Source organism: Choloepus didactylus, chromosome 3, assembly GCF_015220235.1.
Source record: "Choloepus didactylus isolate mChoDid1 chromosome 3, mChoDid1.pri, whole genome shotgun sequence".
In the NCBI taxonomy this organism is placed as follows: Eukaryota; Metazoa; Chordata; class Mammalia; order Pilosa; family Megalonychidae; genus Choloepus; species Choloepus didactylus.
The window spans coordinates 118,788,574-118,809,531 of NC_051309.1; the positions used below are offsets into that span (position 1 = coordinate 118,788,574).

A 20,958-nucleotide genomic window follows, 5' to 3' on the forward strand; every position below is an offset into this window, starting at 1 on the left:
GCAAAATTCCCCCATACATTTAAAAGATGTTGAGTTATGAAATTTGATTCATACAAAACTTTACAGGAATATGTCTGTTATATAAATCCATGTTCACCTGTAATTTACTCTAGGGAACAATTGAGTGATAATAACAATATACTCATATAGTTTTTCATTATATATCTTAAAGTGCTTTCCCCTAATTTATTGCATTTGTCTCTGGCAACTTCATATGGAAGGTAGAGATGGTATTATTGTTCTTTTCTTAACAGATGAAAAATTGAGAGGTTAAGTGACTTGCCCAAGGTTGGACAGACTCTCCGTTCATTTGCTGCTCTTGGAATGATGCAGTTTTAATGGGGTAGTTAAGGAAGTGAGGTTCTTCCTCCCGATTTTTTTTCTAACCAGCTGGGAAGACTATTAAAACAGAGGTGGATGATCTCACAAATATAATGTCAAATAAAAGAAGCCAGACATAAAATTGTACATACCGTATGATTCTATGAATAAAACTTCAAATGCAGGCAAACTAATCTACAGTGATAGAAGTTAGAACAGGTTAACTTCAGGAAGGGAGATGGTGACTGCAGGGTCAAGTCGGGCTTCTGGGGTTAATATTCTAATTCTTGATCTGGTTTGTGGTTATGCAGGTATGTTCATGTAGTGAAAATTCAGTGATGTACCCTTATGATTTGTCTGCTTTTCTTTTTATATATTATAGGAGCTTTCTTTTAAAACAGGATTTTACATCTTCCAAAACAGGACTATTCACATTGGAAGATCACTATAATGCACTATCCTTAGAACATTTGCCATTTCCGTAAATTTTCTTAGATGTATTTTTTTTTTTTAGGCTCTAGGCAGTATAAGCCATTTTGAATTTATTTGCTTTGCTGAACGAAATAAGCCAAAAAAAGATAAAAGACAATTCTGAATCAAATTAAATGCATTTAGTATATACAGTAACTTGGTTGTGGGTTTTTTTTTTTTTTACATTTTTTTTTTACTTTTTAATTTTATTTTTATTTTTTAATTCAATTTTATTGAGATATATTCACATACCATACAACCATCCACGGTGCACAATCACCTGTTTATAGTACCACCACACAGCTATGCATTCATCACCCAATCCATTCTCGAATAGTTTCCTTACACCAGAAAGAATCAGAATAAGAACAAAAAATAAAAGTAAAAAGGAACACCCAAATCATCACCCCCATCCCACCCCATTCTTCACTTAGTCTTTGCCCCCATCCTTCCACTCATCCATCCGCACACTGGACAAAGGGAGTGCGATCCACAAGGTTTTCACAATCACACTGTCACCCCTTGTAAGATACATTATTATACACTCATCTTCAAGAGTCAAGGCCTCTGGGTTGGAGCTTGACAGTTTCTCTTAGCTGTATTTTTACAAATGAGAACATCAACTAAATCCACAGAATTAAAAGGAAGCAGAAAAAGTTTATAGAAAAGGATGTCCAGAGTTTCCTTCATCTGAGAAGGTTGCTATATGAAAGGGGAAATTAGAGCACACTAAGATAATAAGTTAATTCATTTAAGACTAGGTTAAGCATTTATATAGAATGATATCAAGCTAAGGAATTATAGGGAGATGGGATTATGCTGCTATTCATATAGCAGTTTCTATATATGCTAATCATATAGCATAGATAATACACATGTATTTAAGGAAGAAAAGACAATTTTAAAAAGCATATGTTTTGTGTTAGAACTTAGGATTCTGCTTTGAGCATCAGGGTAGAAAGCCAATGCCAATGATAAAAACTTGACTAGGCTTGTGCATATCTGGGGGCAAAGAGTTCTTGAGAATTCCCAGCAGCCTTCAGTGTAAGTGGAATGTATAGGATGAATATATTTTGACCATTATCCAGAATAGAATTTACAGGTGCATGCAATTGCTTAAGTCAGTTTCAAAACTTACATTGTAGTTTTCCAAAACTCCTTCATTCTCTTGATGCTATAAAATCGAGAGCTAAATGTATTCAACGTAAAATTAACACTAATGACAAATATTTTGTTAAATTTTTATCTATGGTCTTTTTGTCTTTGTACTCTTTTTACTCTTTTTAAGAGGAACCCACTGAGTGAATCTTCCTGGCAACATGAAATATGACTCCTGGGAGGAATCTAGACCCAGCATCGTGGGATGGAGAACATCTTCTTGACCAAAAGGGGGATGTGAAAGGAAATGAAATAAGCTACAGTGGCAGAGAGATTCCAAAAGGAGCCTAGAGGTCACTCTGGTGGGCACACTTATGCACAATATAGACAACCCATTTTAGGTTCTGGTAACTTGGAATAGCTAGCAGTAAATACCTGAAACTATCAAACTACTATTGTCTTGAAGACGATTGTATAAAAATGTAGCTTATGAGGGGTGACAATGTGATTGGGAAAGCCATATGGACCACACTCCCCTTTGTCTAGTTTATGGATGGATGAGTAGAAAAATGGGGGAAGGAAACAAACAAACAAACAAACAAACAAAGGCACCCAGTGTTCTTTTTTACTTTAATTGCTCTTTTTCACTTTAATTATTATTCTTGTTATTTTTGTGTGAGTGGTAATGAAGGTGTCAGGGATTGATTTTGGTGATAAATGCACAACTATGTAATGGTACTGTGAACAATCGAATGTATGATTTGTTTTGTATGACTGCATGGTATGTGAATATATCTCAATAAAATGAATAAAAAAAAAAGAGGAACTCATTATAGTACCAAATAAAATCATATGTATCAAACATCTGTGTTGATATTATAGGTCAGGAACAGAAAGTTCCTAGGTGGGTCAGATTTGGTCCCCGTGTATGTTCATTTTGCCAGTGAGCTTGCTTAGGCAGCTACACCTACAGGTGAGTGGCTCTTTATCCTCAGGAAGGCTGTTGAAGACGTCCTGCACCGCAGGAAGCCTTGGACCTCTAATTCACTCACGCACGTGCTTTAACTCTGGACCAACTCTATGTTCCTGTGTCTCACTTTCACTAGGACCTAGTCAATTTTTTTTTAAAAAATAAATTTTATATTCTGAACACCTTCATGCTGCATGACACTCATATAGAATGGCCAATATCAAGTTTATCGTAATCACCTACCAGCTCCCTGTCAGTCTCTGAGCCCACTCATTCCACATGAGTGTGAGACAAGCCGTCCTCTGTAATCTGGGTTAGGAGAACATTACCCTATGTTACCCGATGTTGTTCATGTGATAAACTGGGTTCAAGTAGCTCAAGAGACAGACAGGGAAGAGAGAGTGAGAGGTAGGTTGAAGGAATTCCACCCATCAGGGCTCAGCAAGGCTACCCCAAATTCTCTCCCAATGGCAAAGGATAAACATCTTCTGTGGAAGTGGAACCCACATGCCTATGGGCAAATCTACACAGAATCATTTCCTGACCTTTTTTTAATGGTAGAGAGCAAAAAGGCACACCTGTTTCTCTAGGTGGAGCCGTTCAACGGAAACAAACCTAGAACCACTGTGGAAGGTTTGCCATGCTCATTCACAGTCACACTTTGGCCCCTTTGAAAACATTTCTATTTACGCTAACAGGCATGCCCTTGCATTTAGTCTCCCTTACAGTAGAGTTGCTTGAATCATATTCTCTCCTTTGACCTTCCTGAGCTTCTTGCTTTCCCTCCCTCACACCTGGAACCTCCCTCTCTTTTTCTCCTGTGTCATTTCTGTAGATGTGTAGTTTTGTGACCCTTAGCTTGTAGTAGATAGGCCGTATTATTTTTAAACTCACACTAAATTTCACTCTTTTGCTTTAGGTTGCATGACAGATGTGTTTGTAATTCAAAATCTTGATCATAGTTTCATTTTCAGTATTAGAAAAAGTTAAACTGAGATACTTGCCATTAAGCCTTGTTCTCCTGGCTTTCCTGGTTCTCCCTTTAAAAAGAAAAGTAATAATTTTATTAATGCTGTAAACATAAAAACTCAATTCAATCATTTATTTATTTATTTATTTATTTATTTATTTTTACACAATACCTACAGGGGCATGTAAACGTTAAATAGATATTTCAGGCTAAATGGAGTGATGCAAACATAACACAATTAAAAGAGCTGATATTTTTTTCTTCAAATACATCTTAGGATTTAATAAAAATGAATTTAGCAGCTAGCAGAGATTTAGGAATTATGCTTAGGATGTATTCTAAATAAAACTGGTAGGAGTGATTATATTGTAAGGCAATAAATGGTCCTAGAAAAGTGATACCTACAATAACATTCCATTTATCTTGTCTTCTTTATGATGATGAAAATATGATGACTGATGTCCTCTTATAGACAGAACTTTTTTTTATAGGACAGAGAGACAATTGCTCTTAGTGCAGGAATTAAAAAACAAAATGAGCCAGAGTGTTTTTGAAGTTTGGTCCTCCTGGATTAATGATGACTAAAGAAATAGGTTTTATTGAAATTGATAAAGAAAATTCTGCTTTATTATCATTTTCTAATACTCATATTAAAATGGAATTATCATGTTTTCTTGTCATATTATTGTAACGACAGTCATTGGTCAAAGATATATATATATTTAAACTGTGCTTATAATCCAATATATGTAGATGTTGATGGCCTTTAAAAACTTTCCAGTTTATTTTTATGAAATCTTTTCCTGTGCTTATGATAGTATATACAAATCACCACTGAGACCATAAACCCAGTTCAAATTATATTTGTGGAATAAAAAATGTAATTTGTCCTTTTTGCAAAAAAGTTCTATTTTTTACTTAAATAAATTATATACATTTAAAAGATGGCATAATTTTTTATTGCTTTCCCTTTATTTTTGTTTATTATAAGTAATTTCTGCCTTGAATTATTTCTATTATTGCTCTATATAATACCCAACAATCTGACCAATTTTGTATCACAAAAATGATTTCAACTACTTTTCTTATTTGAAGAGCCCTTCATCTTTAAATGCCCCTAAAGGTATTGATCTCTCTATTTGTTGGTTTATCATCACTAGAAACGGTGAGACATTAGAAAACAATTTTAGGAATAAGCCAATCACTACCTCCCTTGGTTCACTGAAAGCAGTCCTAACAACCAGAAATCTTATGCTGAAAGTCAGTTCCTCATTTTATATGAGCAAATTTACAGCTGCTTTCAGAAAGGGAAATGGGGCTTATGAAGGTTGTCTCAAAAAACTTTTTCACATACTCTTACAAAGACTGCCTCCTGGAAAAAAATATATAAATGTATGCACCTAAAATTGGAAGGAAATATACCAGAACATTAATGACTGGCTGATTTTTTGTTTCTTCTTTTTGATTGTCTTTATTTTCCAAATTTTCTTTGTGAGATACTTTCATTATTACTTTGTACTATGAAAACACTATTGAAAGTAATTTAAGTTAAAGCAGTAAGTTAAATAAATAACATAATTTAGCAGTAAAACTGAATTTCAAGTTATAAAGTCATAATATAAATTAAAAACTGCTTGGCCTTTTCCACATATTATTTGTAAATGCTGGGCTGTTTTTTACCAAGCCAAACCATTTATCTGTAGTGTACTATACCACTTTATTATTGACAATTGACCAATCTTAATAACTAAATACTGAGATCACTTTTAAATCATTTCTATTAATATGACTCACATACAAAGAACAAACGATATTCGAACAATACTGTCTGATGGTTTAACCATTAGTTATCAATTTTTTCAGTCAAATTATTTATAAAGAATTAAATACTAGAAAGTTACACCTCGTTTACTGTCCATATATAATATGGAACTTCATTGTCTCTGCTGTTGACCCTTTGGAAATTGTTATTAATCTCCCACCTAGCAGGCATCTCCAATCAGAAACGTCTGGAAGCTTACCTGAAAACCAGTTGAGCAGCTGTCTCCAGGTCTCTGTGGTTTGCGTGGGATCCCCACTGACTGGGTGGTGAAGCAGCTGGGGCTGGGACACCCCACAGCCCTGCCCTGCTTAGGGATTTTCTATCCCCACCTTGTCTCAACCCACCCCACTCAATTCCTAACCCTGTGGCCCCTCTCCACCCTACTCTATCCCAGTTGTTAGCACTTAAAAACAAAACAAAACCTGTGAGAACAACTGATTTCAAAAAGCAACTCACAGGCACTCCGGGCATTCCACGGGGGCCATCTTTCCCTGTGTCCCCAGGAGGACCTCTTGGGCCTGGAGGTCCTGGAGGGCCTGGAGGGCCTGTCTGTCCTTGGTCACCCTACAACGGAGAAGGGAACACACTCACAATGACCATAAAAGACAAATACCCAGGTCTTTGTTTCAACACTTTAAATTTGTATTATCTAATCCACCTTTGCACGGTGAAAAGAACCAGAGCAACCAGAAACATGAAGTCTGTGGGCAATTTGCCTGCCAGCAGGGAGCAAATAAATACTCATGCTGAGTGAGCTGACTAGATGCTGTTAAAATCAAAGTAGTTCAGGAACCAAGCACTCAGCTCTGGGAAATAGTGTGTATGTTACAACTACATTCAGAGCTTGTACAAACTTTTTGCATAGCTTTATCCTTGACAAAGCTCCATCAGTTATACTCATCTTGCTTAATAAAATGGCTGTATTTATAGTTGAACAAATTTGCTTACCTTTTGATAGCCTATAAAATTAAGCATGCGAGGCTCCTGTAAGAATACTATGTAAGAATTTATAAATTACCAAAGCTGGAGAGCTTGGAAACTAGATTTATTACTGGATCCAACTTAGGTTGTTTTATTTTTTAATTAATAAAAAATAAGTCTTTCTATATCTTTTTACCTTGGTATTCATAAAATTTCATAGAAATGCAGCTCATTGTTCATAATTTTGTTCTAGAATATTTCCAGATAAATAAATATACCCCTCTCCCATGCCTAAGGGATAATAATAAAGCAACAGTATACAGAGTAATAACTGAATATAAAGAAGAAATTAGATTCAGCAAGAATAAGCACTACCTTAATCAGGCGGCGTTTAATGAGCTGCTGATCAGCAGAGAGAAACCCATGATTGATTTTAGGAAACACCATCTGATCAATCAGGTGAGGTCAAAGGTTGAAGTTCAGAGTTGAGAGAGTTGAAGAATAGACATCAGAAGGCCCCAAGAAAGAAATAAAGATATACACATTAGACTCATAATAATCATTAAACAAAATAGAACTGGCACTTGTGTCTAACATCAGACCCTCTGGCTTTTCTTGAAAGAAGTTATAATCCTGAAACAGGATAGTAAGATGAGATTTTTAATTAGAAATGAATCCTTTTTTGTACTCCATCATTCCTTTGTTTTGGATGTTGGATCTTTTTTAATGTAGTATAGTTCCAGAGCCAGGTAAACTGAAGTAACTCCGCATTCTGCACTCTGAGCAGAAAGTCCAGAGACAAAGCACCAGTTCAATTACCATCAGACTTTGCAACCAGCACACTGTGGCATGAATCCAACTGCCATTTTAATGATGCATGAAGTCCAGAGTCTTAAGATTATTTAACTGACTGAAAAATATCACAGAGCATTGAAATGCATGCAAATTAAACCATCGAGGCGTAGCATAGTTAGTCCTAGATATTTATGCCCACTGCCTCTCTTCATTGCACCTGCTCAACCTCAATATCTTACTCGTATGCATGCTCAACATACACCTTCTTAATTTATATTTGACCTCATTGACATAGATGAGGTCCCAGGTACCAATAACTTTAAGTGTATGATGAGGTGAAGCAACTGAACTTGGCCAGCCAATTTAACCGTTCTTGCTCACTCTTATGCTGATTGCAGACTCTGACTGAGCAGGCATAGGTAACAACCACAAACCTTGACGGTGAGGATCTGATTACTGTGCAGAGCAGCCACTGTGGGGAAGCCTGGAGGGCCCTATGGACACAGCACAGCACCAAAACAACACGACACAAAACGTCACACAGACATTTCACTGGTGGACAAACAAAACAAGCAAGTACTTCACGTCTCCCTATCCCTGTTCTAAACCTTGCCTTGTTGGACACACAATAAACAAAATCAGACAAGTAAATCATTCCTTAAAGGGAATGGAGAGTTTGAGAATTCGTTGTCCCTGTCCCTTCGGGCAGGTGCAGTGGGATCAGTGTATACACTGGGGTAAAGAACCTGCCACTCTGAACATTTCTGGAATCTTAACGTACAAAGTGTTAGCACAAAATGGAGATAATCACATGAACTGTTAAGAAAACAACACTGAATTTTCCCTCCATGATATTCTGTTTGCTCTACAACTCAGGACATACAATACGGGTATTAATTCCTTTTGGGGTGACAACACTGAACAGAATATTGCTGTCTGATTAGAAGTTTTACTCAGAATAAATGCTGTAAGCCTTACAAAATATAGCTTTACCACCCACATATCAAAATTTCTCTCTCAAGTCATATGATGATTCTTGGTTCTCTCCTGTTTCAGGAATTCCTGCAGAGGTGGTGGCTGGAAATCTCTCTTACAACATGAATGTTTCACATCAGGGAGATTTATGGTCACTTCTGTCACATAACTCTTCCAAAAGAACACGACGGTTCACACAACCACTTAGAGCAGAAAAGTGGTTTTGGATTCTTTAACCAATGAGAGAGGGTGGGAGAGAGATGTTTTAGAGACTTGTACTTCAAGGACTTGTTCTAACGTATCCTCACAGGCATTATCAATTGTGTAGCTCTGAGAGAGAAATTTCGCCTTTGTTCTATTTCTTTTCCAATAACACGTGAAATTGGAGCCTTTTATTTCATATCTTTTCTTTTTATCACAGAACATGTTTATCATAAAAATAAAATAAACAACAACCACAGCACTTCATGGCCTCGAGTTTGCATGCTTCCTTTCTACCTTTCCACCTCCTCTCTTCCCATCCAAATCTATTTTGAGGATATCTCTCACCCAGGAAAGCCCAGAAAGTTTCTAGGCTTCAAATTTTATTAGGTTTGAGGATCTATTTCTCCCTATTTCTTCCATATTAGGGATACAGTTTTCTTTTTAAGAGAGCCAATGAAATTTCGCTTGTAGTATGAATACATGTCTCAGTCTTAAGGCCTGTGTGTCTCCTTCTTTAGAGCTAGGACTTCTCTGGAAGCAAAGCAGAGGAAATCTCATTCCTTTTGCCAAATCCTTTCTGATAAGGCTGTTATGTGGCTGGGGAGTTTCGAGGTGACCTGTATCCTCTTTTTCTTCTCCCTAAGCAAAAGTCCTTTAAACACAGACTGCACACAAATTCAGAAATGCTGCAATTTGGAAAACAGATGTGTACAATTTGCTTTTGTTTTACTATGGAATATGAGTTTAAAATGTTATTAGATGGTCATGTGCCAGCATCTTTCCATCTGTGATTCATTAGCCCTATATTACACAGTCAGAATTTTATATATAAACCTCATATTTATGTAACAAAGAACAAAAACAGACACCAACAAGAAGTCAATGAGGGATCAGAATCTTGATTAGTGGTGATAAATCATATTGTCACTTTAAACGGGATTATCTAACAAAAATAATTTAAAATTAAAACCTTGTAACAGCACACATGGTATGCCTTATAAAGGTTTTGAAATTTGAATATATAAATAAGTCATTTCTTGTATCATATCTGAATATGACCAGTTTATATTTTCTAAATGCTTGCACAGACACACACCCAAAAAAAACATTAAGTTTTATGACTTCTTAGTTTGGTTTCTAGCGTTAATGATATCTTCCCTGCTTAGGTAATTCTCATCTTAGACAGATCCTTTTCCTCAAACAGAAAATCTTTATTTGAGGAACTTGATTTTATATCCCTCAATCACATTTACTGTGGAGATGCCCCCAATTAGGTGCTTAAAGCTACATTTTGTATTTTAAAAAATTTATTTGTTTAGGTTTTTTTTTTAAGCTACATTTTAAAGATATCATTAATGAGCCAGGCAAGAGGACCCCAGGAATGTACAGTAGCAAAGTGAAAAAGGCACATGTGGAAGAATTCTCTTAAACACTAACAAAAATTCCATGGCTTATGCTTTTCAAACTGGGCTAACATTAACCCTCAGAGTTATCAGTATCCAAGGGAGTGTTTAAAAGAGAAGAGTAAATAGTTACATCATCCTAAAAATCCATTTTAATTAAATGGTAAATAACTTTAAATATTTTTATGTAAAACAACTATAATTGGGTAGAATGCAAAATTTGCATATACATTTTCACTGACCATTTGACGGTGTTAGAAAACCCCTTCTCACAGGGATACCTCCAGATCACAGGTAGGTGCTGACCCTCTGCTTCCTGCAGGGGTCCTGTGGAGGATAAGTTTGAAAAGCACTGGTGGCAAAGAGTTGTTTTTAGGTCATGGCTTTGTGTGACTATAATTCCTAGGCTTCTCTAGATGTTTACAAAGAGAACACACTTTGTCACTAACTATGCCATCCCCCCCCCCCCCAGTATCATTACTCATAATCCTTTTTAAATAAATGGAACGGACATATTTCATCTGGTTTTACATCTCAGAAAACTTGCCTGGTACACAGATGGTTTGAGTGGGTGTGGAAAAAAAAAAATATGTGTCTCCAGAAAAAACATGGAGAAAGAGTCCAGGAATAACTTGAAATATGAAATAATTTGTAAGTATTTTCAAATATCATGGATTCTTGAGAAATTTGATTACAAGAGTGTAAAACTACCTGATAAAACTCATTTTCCTCTTAAGAGCACAAAGACCAAGAAAACTTCATGAATTTTCATGACATTCTGTGAAATGGGCAACCATCACAGAACCTCTGTTTTAACATCGTTACTGGAGGGGCTGTATCTCTCTTCATTACCTTCTAGAAGGAAAGATGCAAGCCTACCCCAAAGGGATGCTGAATAAATAAATAATTCATAATAAATGTTTCTAACTCCTTACAAGTCATAAATTCAAGATGATGTCATTTTTATTGTGTGCTTAGTAATGATGAGTGTTATATGATTACATTACCAGGAGAAAATTTTGTGTTTTGTCAGAGGCATTTAATAAGACAACAATAGAAACAGAAATCTAATCTAGGACTTCAAATTCCAGATTTCCTTATTATGCAATGTATGTGTTTATAATTTCCTTCTACTTGTTTTATAGTTTAAATATTAGAAAGCTTAAACAATGACTAATGTTCAAAAAGATTTAAAAAGCATTTATTGAGCTCCTTCTGTGCAGCAGTTCCTTCTGTGTTAGGCTCTGGGATTTAATGGGTGGGCAAGACCCTAGTCCACAGAGTGTTGGAGATTGAATCATGTTCAGATCTCAACCTCTTATCCTGTGGGTTGAACCTACTTGTCATTAGAACCTTGGAAGATGTTATCAGTTAAGGTGTGCCCAAACTGAATGAGGGTGGGGCTTAATCCAATATGGCTGAAGTCCTTATAAGCAAAGATAACTAGACACAGAAGAGGAGACATGGGGAGCAGTAGAAGGGAAAGGAGAAGATACCACTATGTGCATTGCCATATGATGGAAAAGTCAAGGACCAGGGATTGCTAGCAGCTAGCCACTGAATGCCACAATCTTTGAGGAGAAAGCATTGCTTTGCTGATGCCTTGATTTTGGACTTTTCCTAGCCTCAAAACATTACAAAAGTCAAGTGGAGGGATTGTGTGCTGGAGCTAGGAGAGGGACAAACAGAGTTTCGAATGATATCAAGGAGACAGAATTTGCAGATCTTGTAGTTTGGCTGAGGATGTAAGTGGGAATGAGAGTTAGAAAATTGTCCTAGGTCTCTAGCCTGAACAATGGAAGGAAAGAAGAGGGAACACCGGAGGAAGTGTGGGTTTTCTGGGGGTGGGATAGGTGTTTATGGATGACAAATTCCATTAGGGACTTGTTGACCTTGAAGTGCCTGTGGGCAGCCAAGGAGTGATAGTTGGATGTACATATAAAGCAGAAGAAAGGTGGGACGTGTGAGTCACAAGGCTGGGTGACATTACCCAGGGAGGTTGTAGAGTGAAACCACCCCAGGCAAGAACCCTAGGAAAGACATACTGAAGAGATGAGCAGAGAAAGAGGCAACTACAAAAAAGGTTAAAAAAGAGTAGCTGTATAAGCAGAGAGAATGCTGGCCCTTCTCACAAAAATTCTCAACAGGCAAATGACTCAAATGATAGACACACATACGTCTCTGTTTATAGTATCATCAATTATGCTTTATAAATGCACATAAATGCCCTATAGTAAGAACAGGTTAACAATAGCCAATGCATCCTGCTGATGGATGTTTATTGGTAAGCACAAGGGTGTGTACCTGAGCATGTGGAAGTATGGAGGAATTAGAAAACAATTACTTTTACCACAAAGGTGGTCAATGGGCCACTGTAGCAAATCATATTAGAAGATAATGTTACGCTGAGAAATTAAAATATCAGAGTTTCTCTGTAATATAAATAGTATCACGTTTCTGTTTGCCCAACATATATATCATGCATTACAACACAGCCATTAAATGGGGCTGCCACGTGTGCAGCATAAATGCAGATAAATATTCCTATAAGTTGATAAAATTCTTTCTACCTAAGAGATACCAGATGGGGAATATTATAATAGAATGCAAAAGTATTTAGGTAAAATAATGTTAATGTAGCAACAGGAATTGTTGGAAGGGCAAATAAGGAAAGAAAGAAATCAAGAGAAAGAAATTTGCTGCTAAATCATCCCATATTGCAGTGGATAGTATAATCTCTTTGTATGAATAAAAAATTCAACTATATGAAGCTAAATAGCTAAAGGATTCTCTGAACAACCAAATAATATGAGAATTGGTGCTTATGAAAATCAGAATTTAAAAGTGACTAAAAAGACTGCTTTATGGATGTATTAATTATGGGGAAAACCAGCCTTCAGTAGTTGAAGGTAATATCTGGCTCAAAAGGCTAATTTTTCTTTTTTTATAGATAGTCTAAGATCCATTCTATTATCTTCTATCCTAAACATTAACCCAAGTCACCCCAGGAATTATATTTTTATCTGTAAGTTATAAATATGAATTTACAAATTATCTGGAAGACAAAGAAACGAATACAATTTCTACTTTGACAAATGTCATTAAATACTATGATCACAAAAATGGCGAAGACAAACTGCAAAAGATCTGAGTAGGCAGAAAAAGGAAGTTAAGTCTCAACAGTCGCAAGTGTAAAGTACAAGGAAAATTGTATAAACTACACTCATAGCGTGGAAGACTCTAGTTTTTATATAGTATCTAATAAGGGATTCCAAAGGTGGTTGTAAAGTGTTTTCTAAAGACATGCCACTAAGAAAGGCCAACAAAAGATGAGATCCCCTGAAAAGAGGTAGGATTTCAGAAGAAGCACTGAATTACCCTGAGGAAGCAAGAGAATTGTAGACACTTAGGATATTGGGGAAAATATAAAACCACCCTGAGGTCTAGCAGGATGTACATTAACTAAAAGTGTAGCAATTTTGTTTATATAAACATTGTTGTAATTGGATCAGATTTATTTTTGCTAACTGAACATCAGGAAAGCAGTTGTGTTTAAAGGTTTCTTAGTAAATAATAATAATAATGGTGATGATGATAATAGTGGTCAATATCATATAATACCGTGTGCCAGCAATTTATCTAAGAGCTTTGTAAATATTAACTTTTTTAATCCTCACAACAATCATTTGGCAGATGAGGAGATGGAACACGGAGAGGATAGGGGTTTTGCTCACCTAACTGTAGACAGAAGAGCTGAGATTCACACCCTGGCCATCTGTTTCCAGAAACTACCCTCTTCACCATTAGACTTCCCACAAATCACTACCGCTGAATTTCATTCTCATTCATTCATTTAGTAAGAATTTATTAAGATCCTACTATAGACACAGCAACATTCAGACACTGAGATTAGAGAGGTAAACAAGATAGACCTCGTCCTAGGCTTCAGAGACCTTAGAATAAAACAAGAAAGGCAGAAATTAAACAAGCAATTACTAATGTGGCTGGGATATCTTTTGAGATATTTGTGTATACTCTTTTTCACCTGTGTTTTTCAATTTCCTTTGACCCCCCAATCAAGCTCTTATCTGGCCCTCTGCTTACTGCCTCAGAGGAGGTCCGAGGCAGGGTGGGAAACAAAACCTGTCCACCAACATTTCCAGAAACCAAAAATATCTAGAAAGGCATATCTGTGGTCCTCAAGAGCAGAAGGGGGCCTAAGCCCTGCTTCCCAACAGCACTTGGTGATGTGACCTGCCCAGAAAGACAGGGACTTGGACAGCCTTACAGAAAATTCCCCTGCTTAAAGCATGGCACAGAACTAGCAGAAAGATTCCCTGCCACACAGATACAATCACCACGTGGACTGATGACCAAAGACCAGGTGGCTCCCCAGTTCACAACCCCAAAATGTGATACTACAGAAGAGCCCAGAAGCGAGACAGAGTTCTAAAGGAGGTGGGAAGTGTGGCAATTCCATGGAGACAGATGTTTTTTTCTTTGGTTAGCTCAGAAGAATGCAGGCTCGGATTCTGAAATCAGGTTGTTATAGAAAATTAAGTAGTATTTCTTACCTCAGGTGTGGATCGAGACTCACACCCAATGAGTTAGTATGATGACTGTTATGAAACGAAAGCTATGGGAGGACACAGAAAGAGTGCCTAACTCAGGTCAGCTGTTCAGGGCCACCTTCCCCAAGGAAGTGATGTTTAAGCTGAGACCTGAGAATGAATAGGAGAAGCCCTTTAGGCGGAGGCGCCTGGCCACTCTTAAAAGGCACTGACACCTTTCTTTCCTGAATAATATCATCAAGATGAATACTGGCACTAAGCGGAAAACATACTTTCCTTTTCCAAAGACATGTGCATCTATACCTGGAATATCAAGATTAGGTCTTGTTCTAAGTTCTCACCCATGACACATAGACCCTTTTCTCTGTTTGGATGAAGGTCAGGATAAGGGCAATGACCGTGACGTAGGGATGGAGGATTCCTGGGGGACATAGATTGATGAGAGCAAGAGAAAAATTAACTAAATCATTAATTCTTTCATGTGACAAAAAGTCTCTTACATACATGTGTATTAATTAGGGTTCTCTAGGGAAACAGAATCAACAAGAGATATCTGTAAATATAAGATTTTATAACTGTGGGGATGCACGAGTCCAAATTGCGTAGAGCAGGCAGCAAACTGGCAACTCCGTTGAACGTGTTCGACGAACTCCTCAGGAAATGCTTTGCTGGCTAGCCGAAGAAGTCAAGGTTCTCTCTTTCTTCCTTAAAAGTTTTCAACTGATTGGATTAAATCCAGCTGATTGAATTCTCTCATTGAGTAAGACACACCCTTTTTGTTGATGTAATCAGTCACAGCTGCAGTCAATTGACTGATGATTTAATAAACCAGCCTTCTGGTTTATTAACCAGCCACAAATGTCCTTGCAGTAACAGTTAAGCCAGTGCTTCCTTGACTAGACACCTGGACACCATCACCTGGTCAAGTTGACACATAAACCTAACCACCGTAACATGTATCTGCCAAGTGAAAGAAGCTGCAGGGGTTTAAAACTATTGGGGAGGACAGCTATCACAGGGAAACCAACTCAAATGGAGACAATACTGAATTGATGCTCTAATTAGAGGTGCAAGCAGTATGCTATTTAAGCACATTCTGACTGGGGAATGGAGAAAGGCTCCTCTTATAAAGGTGGAATTTGAGGTGAGCTAGGAAGGATGAATAGGACAATGATACATTAGGTGGGGTGTGGAGTTGGGGCCTCTGGAAGAAGGTATTCCGGTCTGAAAAACAGTGACCAAAGAGGTGGAGGATATGCTCAAGGAATTCTAGTAAGTTGAGTTTGGTTAGAATGGAGAACATACTTTTTAAGGAAGAGCCTGGAGAAGTCGATAGAGTATAAATGTGGGAGTCCTTGAAAGAATGATGCTTAAAGGGGAGGAAGGCTTCATTCTATACATAGATAGTGGGAGACATTAAGGTTTTTACAGAATGAGGGTGATGTGGGACAAGTGGGTTTGAGGACGATACAGTCCATGATCCAAAGTCTCTGAAAATAAAATACTTTTTCATATGTTTAACCAAAGATTTTTCTAATTTGTGGCAAACTCATTTGGTAGCAAAAACTTACTTGAACAGATGTGTGGGCACGTATGGACATAAGCACATTGACTTAAGAAGAACTTAGTGTGAATATGGTTAAGTTTACTGCAGAAATAATGACAGTTTGAGTACAGTGTGCTCCAGTACACAGTACAGTGTGCTCCAGGTACACTGCATATAGACAATATGCAGTGTACGTATGACAACAACTTTCTAATTTCAAAAACTCTACATTCTGAAACACATTTGGCTCTGAAGTTTCCAGAAGGGATTCTGGTGATTGTGGTGATGAATGTACAACTCTGATTACACCAAAAGCCATTGATTGTACACTTTGGATGGATTGTATGGTGAGTGAATTAAACTGTTAAAAAAAAAGGGGGCGGATTGTGGGCTTTTTCCAAAGTTGATGACAAAGATGCTTTAACAGAATTAAAGATTGCAGAAAGATTAATAAATTTTGAAGTGAAGGCAATGAATTTGGCTTTGAGCAAGAAAATTTGTTAACATAGGGGCAGTCTTGGAAATGTCCTAACTAAATTATATATATAAATACTATAATTTACTGTAATTATATATATATACTATACTATACATATAATTATAGCATACTATTTTATATGCTATATTATATATACTATACTATAATATACTATACTATTATGTACACTATACTATAATTATATATATACTATACTAGAATTTATAATTATAAAATGCTATAATTTACACTAGCTTATAATAATTAAAAATAAATTTACTTTCATAATTTCAAGTTTATATTTTAAGCAAAACTACCCTGATCAACTGTTATCTAGTATATATCTTTTATTAACTGCTTTAATGAAAATTTAATAACATTTATAATTAGCATGTATGCTTGCAAGTAAATGCAAAAAGGGACCTATGAAAATTTTGTTCCTTTATGTAATTAAAATACATTCTCCAGAAGTCATGTTTAGAATATTAATTTGATTAGTAAATGCTGCATTCATTTACTTAACAATTCCCTCTTAAAAAAAATAAAGCAAAAGTAAACTTCTGATCCACCACATCTGAATTTTATGCAATTTGTAATTGAAACACAAATTCTGAATTGTGGAGCCCAAACAGTCTTTTGTTACCTAAGGAATCTTTTGAGCTGGTGCAATATTACACTAGTGTGCAATTCAATAATATTTTGTACCTATACTTCTAGAAAACAAAACATGTTCTTTAGTTGAGGTTGCCAGGTCAACAATTCACTTCAATTTGAAAAAAACCCATCCATTTTCTCAAAAGAAAAAGTCCAAATCTGGGAGAGGAGACATAACATGGATCAGGAAAGAAGAAAAGCATCAAGAAGATAAGAGATTCAATAGCTGACAGAACATATTCTACTGAAGGGAGCCTGTGAGAAGAATTCAACTTTTCTTTTTTGCATATTTCATTCCAGAAGAAAAAGCAAATTGGTATGCTATTCCCTACAAATTCCATTTAGTGTTCTGGCTTAAATGGTATTTGCTAAATTCCCTTTGTATAATGTTAGATTCAATTGACTCCAAAGTTCTTTGCCATGTTCTCTAGATGGTACACTCTTCTCTTCTTCCAACAGAAGTTGTAAATGGCTGGAAGCCTCCCCATAAAAGAGCTGAGTCCCAGTGTCTGTTATCCTTGCATATCCCATTCCATCTCTGAAATTTACCATCCCCCATAAATAAAGTTTAGCCCACAGTAAAGACCTGATGGCCCTCTGGGATCACTGAACTCCTCAAAAGTTACCCAGGAAACAAAAGGATAATAGGGAACTTGGAAGAGCTCACCAGAGAATAATGTTACTTCAAAAGGTACTGTTCTAGGTACCTTCGACCTCTGGTTAATTTGGTCCTATTCTCTTACATCCCCTGTGTTAGATTCCCTGGATTACTTTAACAAAGTTCCACAAACTGGGTGGCTCAAAACAATACACACTTGTTCTCTCACTGTTCTGGAGGCTGGAAGTCCAAAATCAAAATGTCAGCAGGGCCATGCTCCCCCTGAAACCTGCAGAGGAAAATCCTTCCCTGCCTCTTCTAGCCTCTGTGTGGGTCAGCAACTCTTGGTGCTCCTTGGTTTCAAAATCTGCCTCCATCTTCATATGGCCTTCTCCCCTGAATGTCTCTATCGTCGCATGGTGTTCTGCTCTCTGTGTCTGTGTTCCTTCTCTGCTTATAAGGATACCAGGCAGGTATCCTTCCTTACTTACTCCAGTATGACCTCATATTAACCTACCTAATTATACCTGCAATCACCCTATTTCCAAATAAGGTCATATTTTGACGTAGGTTAGGTCATCAATATATCTTTTTAGGGGACACATAGCTTGCCTCTTTAGTCCATATCCTAAATTTTTCCTAGGGTCTGTTCAATCGCACAAAACTGAAATAGAGTCCATAACTTGAAAACATCCCTGAAATTTGAACATTTTCATAAGAGGCTGAAATATTGCAGTTTGGGACAGGTTTGGAAAACCCATAACTTAACTTTATATGTGATGTCATTTATACAGAAGGAATGAACTCAAGTGACTATAGAAACCAGGCAGATAACATACACAAGGAGGCTGGTTTAAGACAAAAGGTAGTGGGGTCAGTTGGCTAACTAGGAGGGTGAAGCTGGAGCTAAAAGAAAGCAATGACCATCCAAGTGATTTTTGCCACATTGGAAAGAAGAACTAGTGCTGCTGCATCTTCATGTGCTTCAAGAGAAGCCTAGAAATTGAAATTTTTTTAATGAATGTGTCAAATTTTAAACGTTTGCTACTAATTCAGATTCACTTTAAAACATTTTATAGGCCAAACAAAAATAGATTTGAGGATGGGCTATTGCCCACAGACCAGCCATTAAAGATCTCTGATCTAGACCTTTTTTGTGCTTTTAGAAGCAAGACAACTGTATAAGGGCTTTGCGTCAGGAATGAAATAATAGTTAGCCCAGTTGAAGTAACTTTATTTGCTTGCATTAGCATTCAAAGAAAGGATTACAAGTCCTCATTGCATCAATCATACGTTGTCATTCAGAGTACTGATTCTTAATTTGAAAACTTCAAAATATGATTGTTATACAGTACTTCTAGGAGGAAAAAGAGCACAATAAGGTGTAATTCCTTTTTGAAAAGGAAGTACTACATTCCACAGTGATGGATCCATCTCGGAGGAGCTCCATGATTTGAGCTCCTAATGAAAGAAGCTGTTGTAATCTATGTGAGAGTTACGGCTTCTTTGGGAATCACAGAACAGAATTTCCTGACTTCCGTGAAATTAAATCTAAAGTTTATAATGACATGGATGTTAGAAGTCATAATACGAACATTTTACTTTTTGGTTTTAATTTCCTGGTTGTAGTTGATGATGTTATTTAATGATGTAATACATTTTTAATATTAGGTAGTATATCACATAATACAATGATTATATTTAGTTTAAACAGTGATATTTATTTGCATATATAACTTACTTGAAGTAACTACACTGATAATATTCAAACTTTTTACCTCAAATTTCCTTTTGTAACTCCAAATTTCAAACATTTGGGTGATAATAAGCCATCTGAAAATGTCAAGACTAAAGAGTAACTTGTCATAGAAAGTGACATGGCCTTCAACTGAGTAGAGAGAAGATGAAGTGTTTGCCTTATTGGGCAGTAAAGAAACAGGAAAAAAAACCCTGTGAATTACAATGTTCTGTGTTTGAACACATGAAGTGATGGTATTATATTCACCAAGACCAGAGAAAGGAATCTTTCTTTAATGTCTTAAGATCTAAATGCAATAACCTGGTTTACAAAATACAGATGGATCCCATAGATCTAATTTTTTTTCTTCAATGAGTCTCCAATTTCAGCACCCATAAGGAACAAAGTTTACTTTTAAAAACCAGGTGGCATCTGGTATACTCAGATAAGTAACCAGTTCTACCACCTCATCAACTACAGCTTTTATGACTCCCATATGTGGCTAAGAAATGGCAAGATGTATCCCTATCATATCATTACAGAAATTGAACTATTTACTTATTTACATATAAGGCACTGTCAACCATTCTCCTTTTGTGATATGGTTGTTAGCAATTAGGGAAAACAGAAGGGAGGAAGAATAATTTGTCATTTTATACTTCTGAGATTAAGCTTCAAAACATTACAGAGTTGAGATGAAACTTCAAAAAGATTGACAGTGAAAACGCCAAGTTTCTTCACTTGTGAAATGCTTGGGGAAGTTATTAAATGTTAGGAAAATTGCACTAAACAAATTTGACTAAGGAAAAAAATATTTTCAAAGGAACTGCCACAGAGCCAACTTTTATATGTCATTGTTATCCAATTTGCGAATTTCTCTTCCACTCTCCTATTCTTTGTAGGAGTTCCTTTATTATGACTACCTTAATTAGACATAAGGAAGGAAAGGAAAAAGGAAGCAGAAGTCAAACTAAGGACTAATATAGGATAGTGGCATGGAACATTAAAATCTGTGCCAGAAGCATTAAGCCCCACAGGATTTGGGGGAAAGTACTAAGAGAATAAAGGGGGATTTGTCAGATAGAATCAGAAAGAGAAGAATAATGAGAGAATAGGCCTATTTGTTTTCTGTCAACTAAGAGCAAAATCTTAATAGCTGATAAAAGAAAGCAATAGCAGCTAATTTCTATTTAGCTTCTAAGTCTGTCAAATGGATAAAACAATATATATTTGGACTAAAAATTGCCTCAAATATTTGTAGTATTAAACTACATGCCAACAAAGGTGAAGAAATTATAATGAAAACTTTTGGAATCTATATTAGTTCAAGTGAAATGTCCTGAAGAAATGACTTCCAATACACTGAGCATTTGCCAAAAACAATTATCAAACTATTCAGGTCTTTTTTAGGAACTGTGGAAAG

The 20,958-nt window shown here is 36.4% G+C and overlaps 1 protein-coding gene across 1 annotated transcript in view; it reads right to left on the minus strand.

Moving 5' to 3' along the window:
• The window catches only part of COL25A1 (collagen type XXV alpha 1 chain), a 504,164-nt gene that overhangs the window by 109,997 nt on the left and 373,209 nt on the right, over nt 1-20,958 (minus strand). Inside the window, exons 8-10 of the mRNA XM_037830440.1 lie at nt 6,949-7,020; nt 6,109-6,216; nt 3,865-3,900 (exon numbers count right to left, since the gene is read on the minus strand). Of these exons, the coding sequence (XP_037686368.1) occupies nt 3,865-3,900; nt 6,109-6,216; nt 6,949-7,020 (216 nt within the window). The remainder of the gene's footprint in view (nt 1-3,864; nt 3,901-6,108; nt 6,217-6,948; nt 7,021-20,958) is intronic.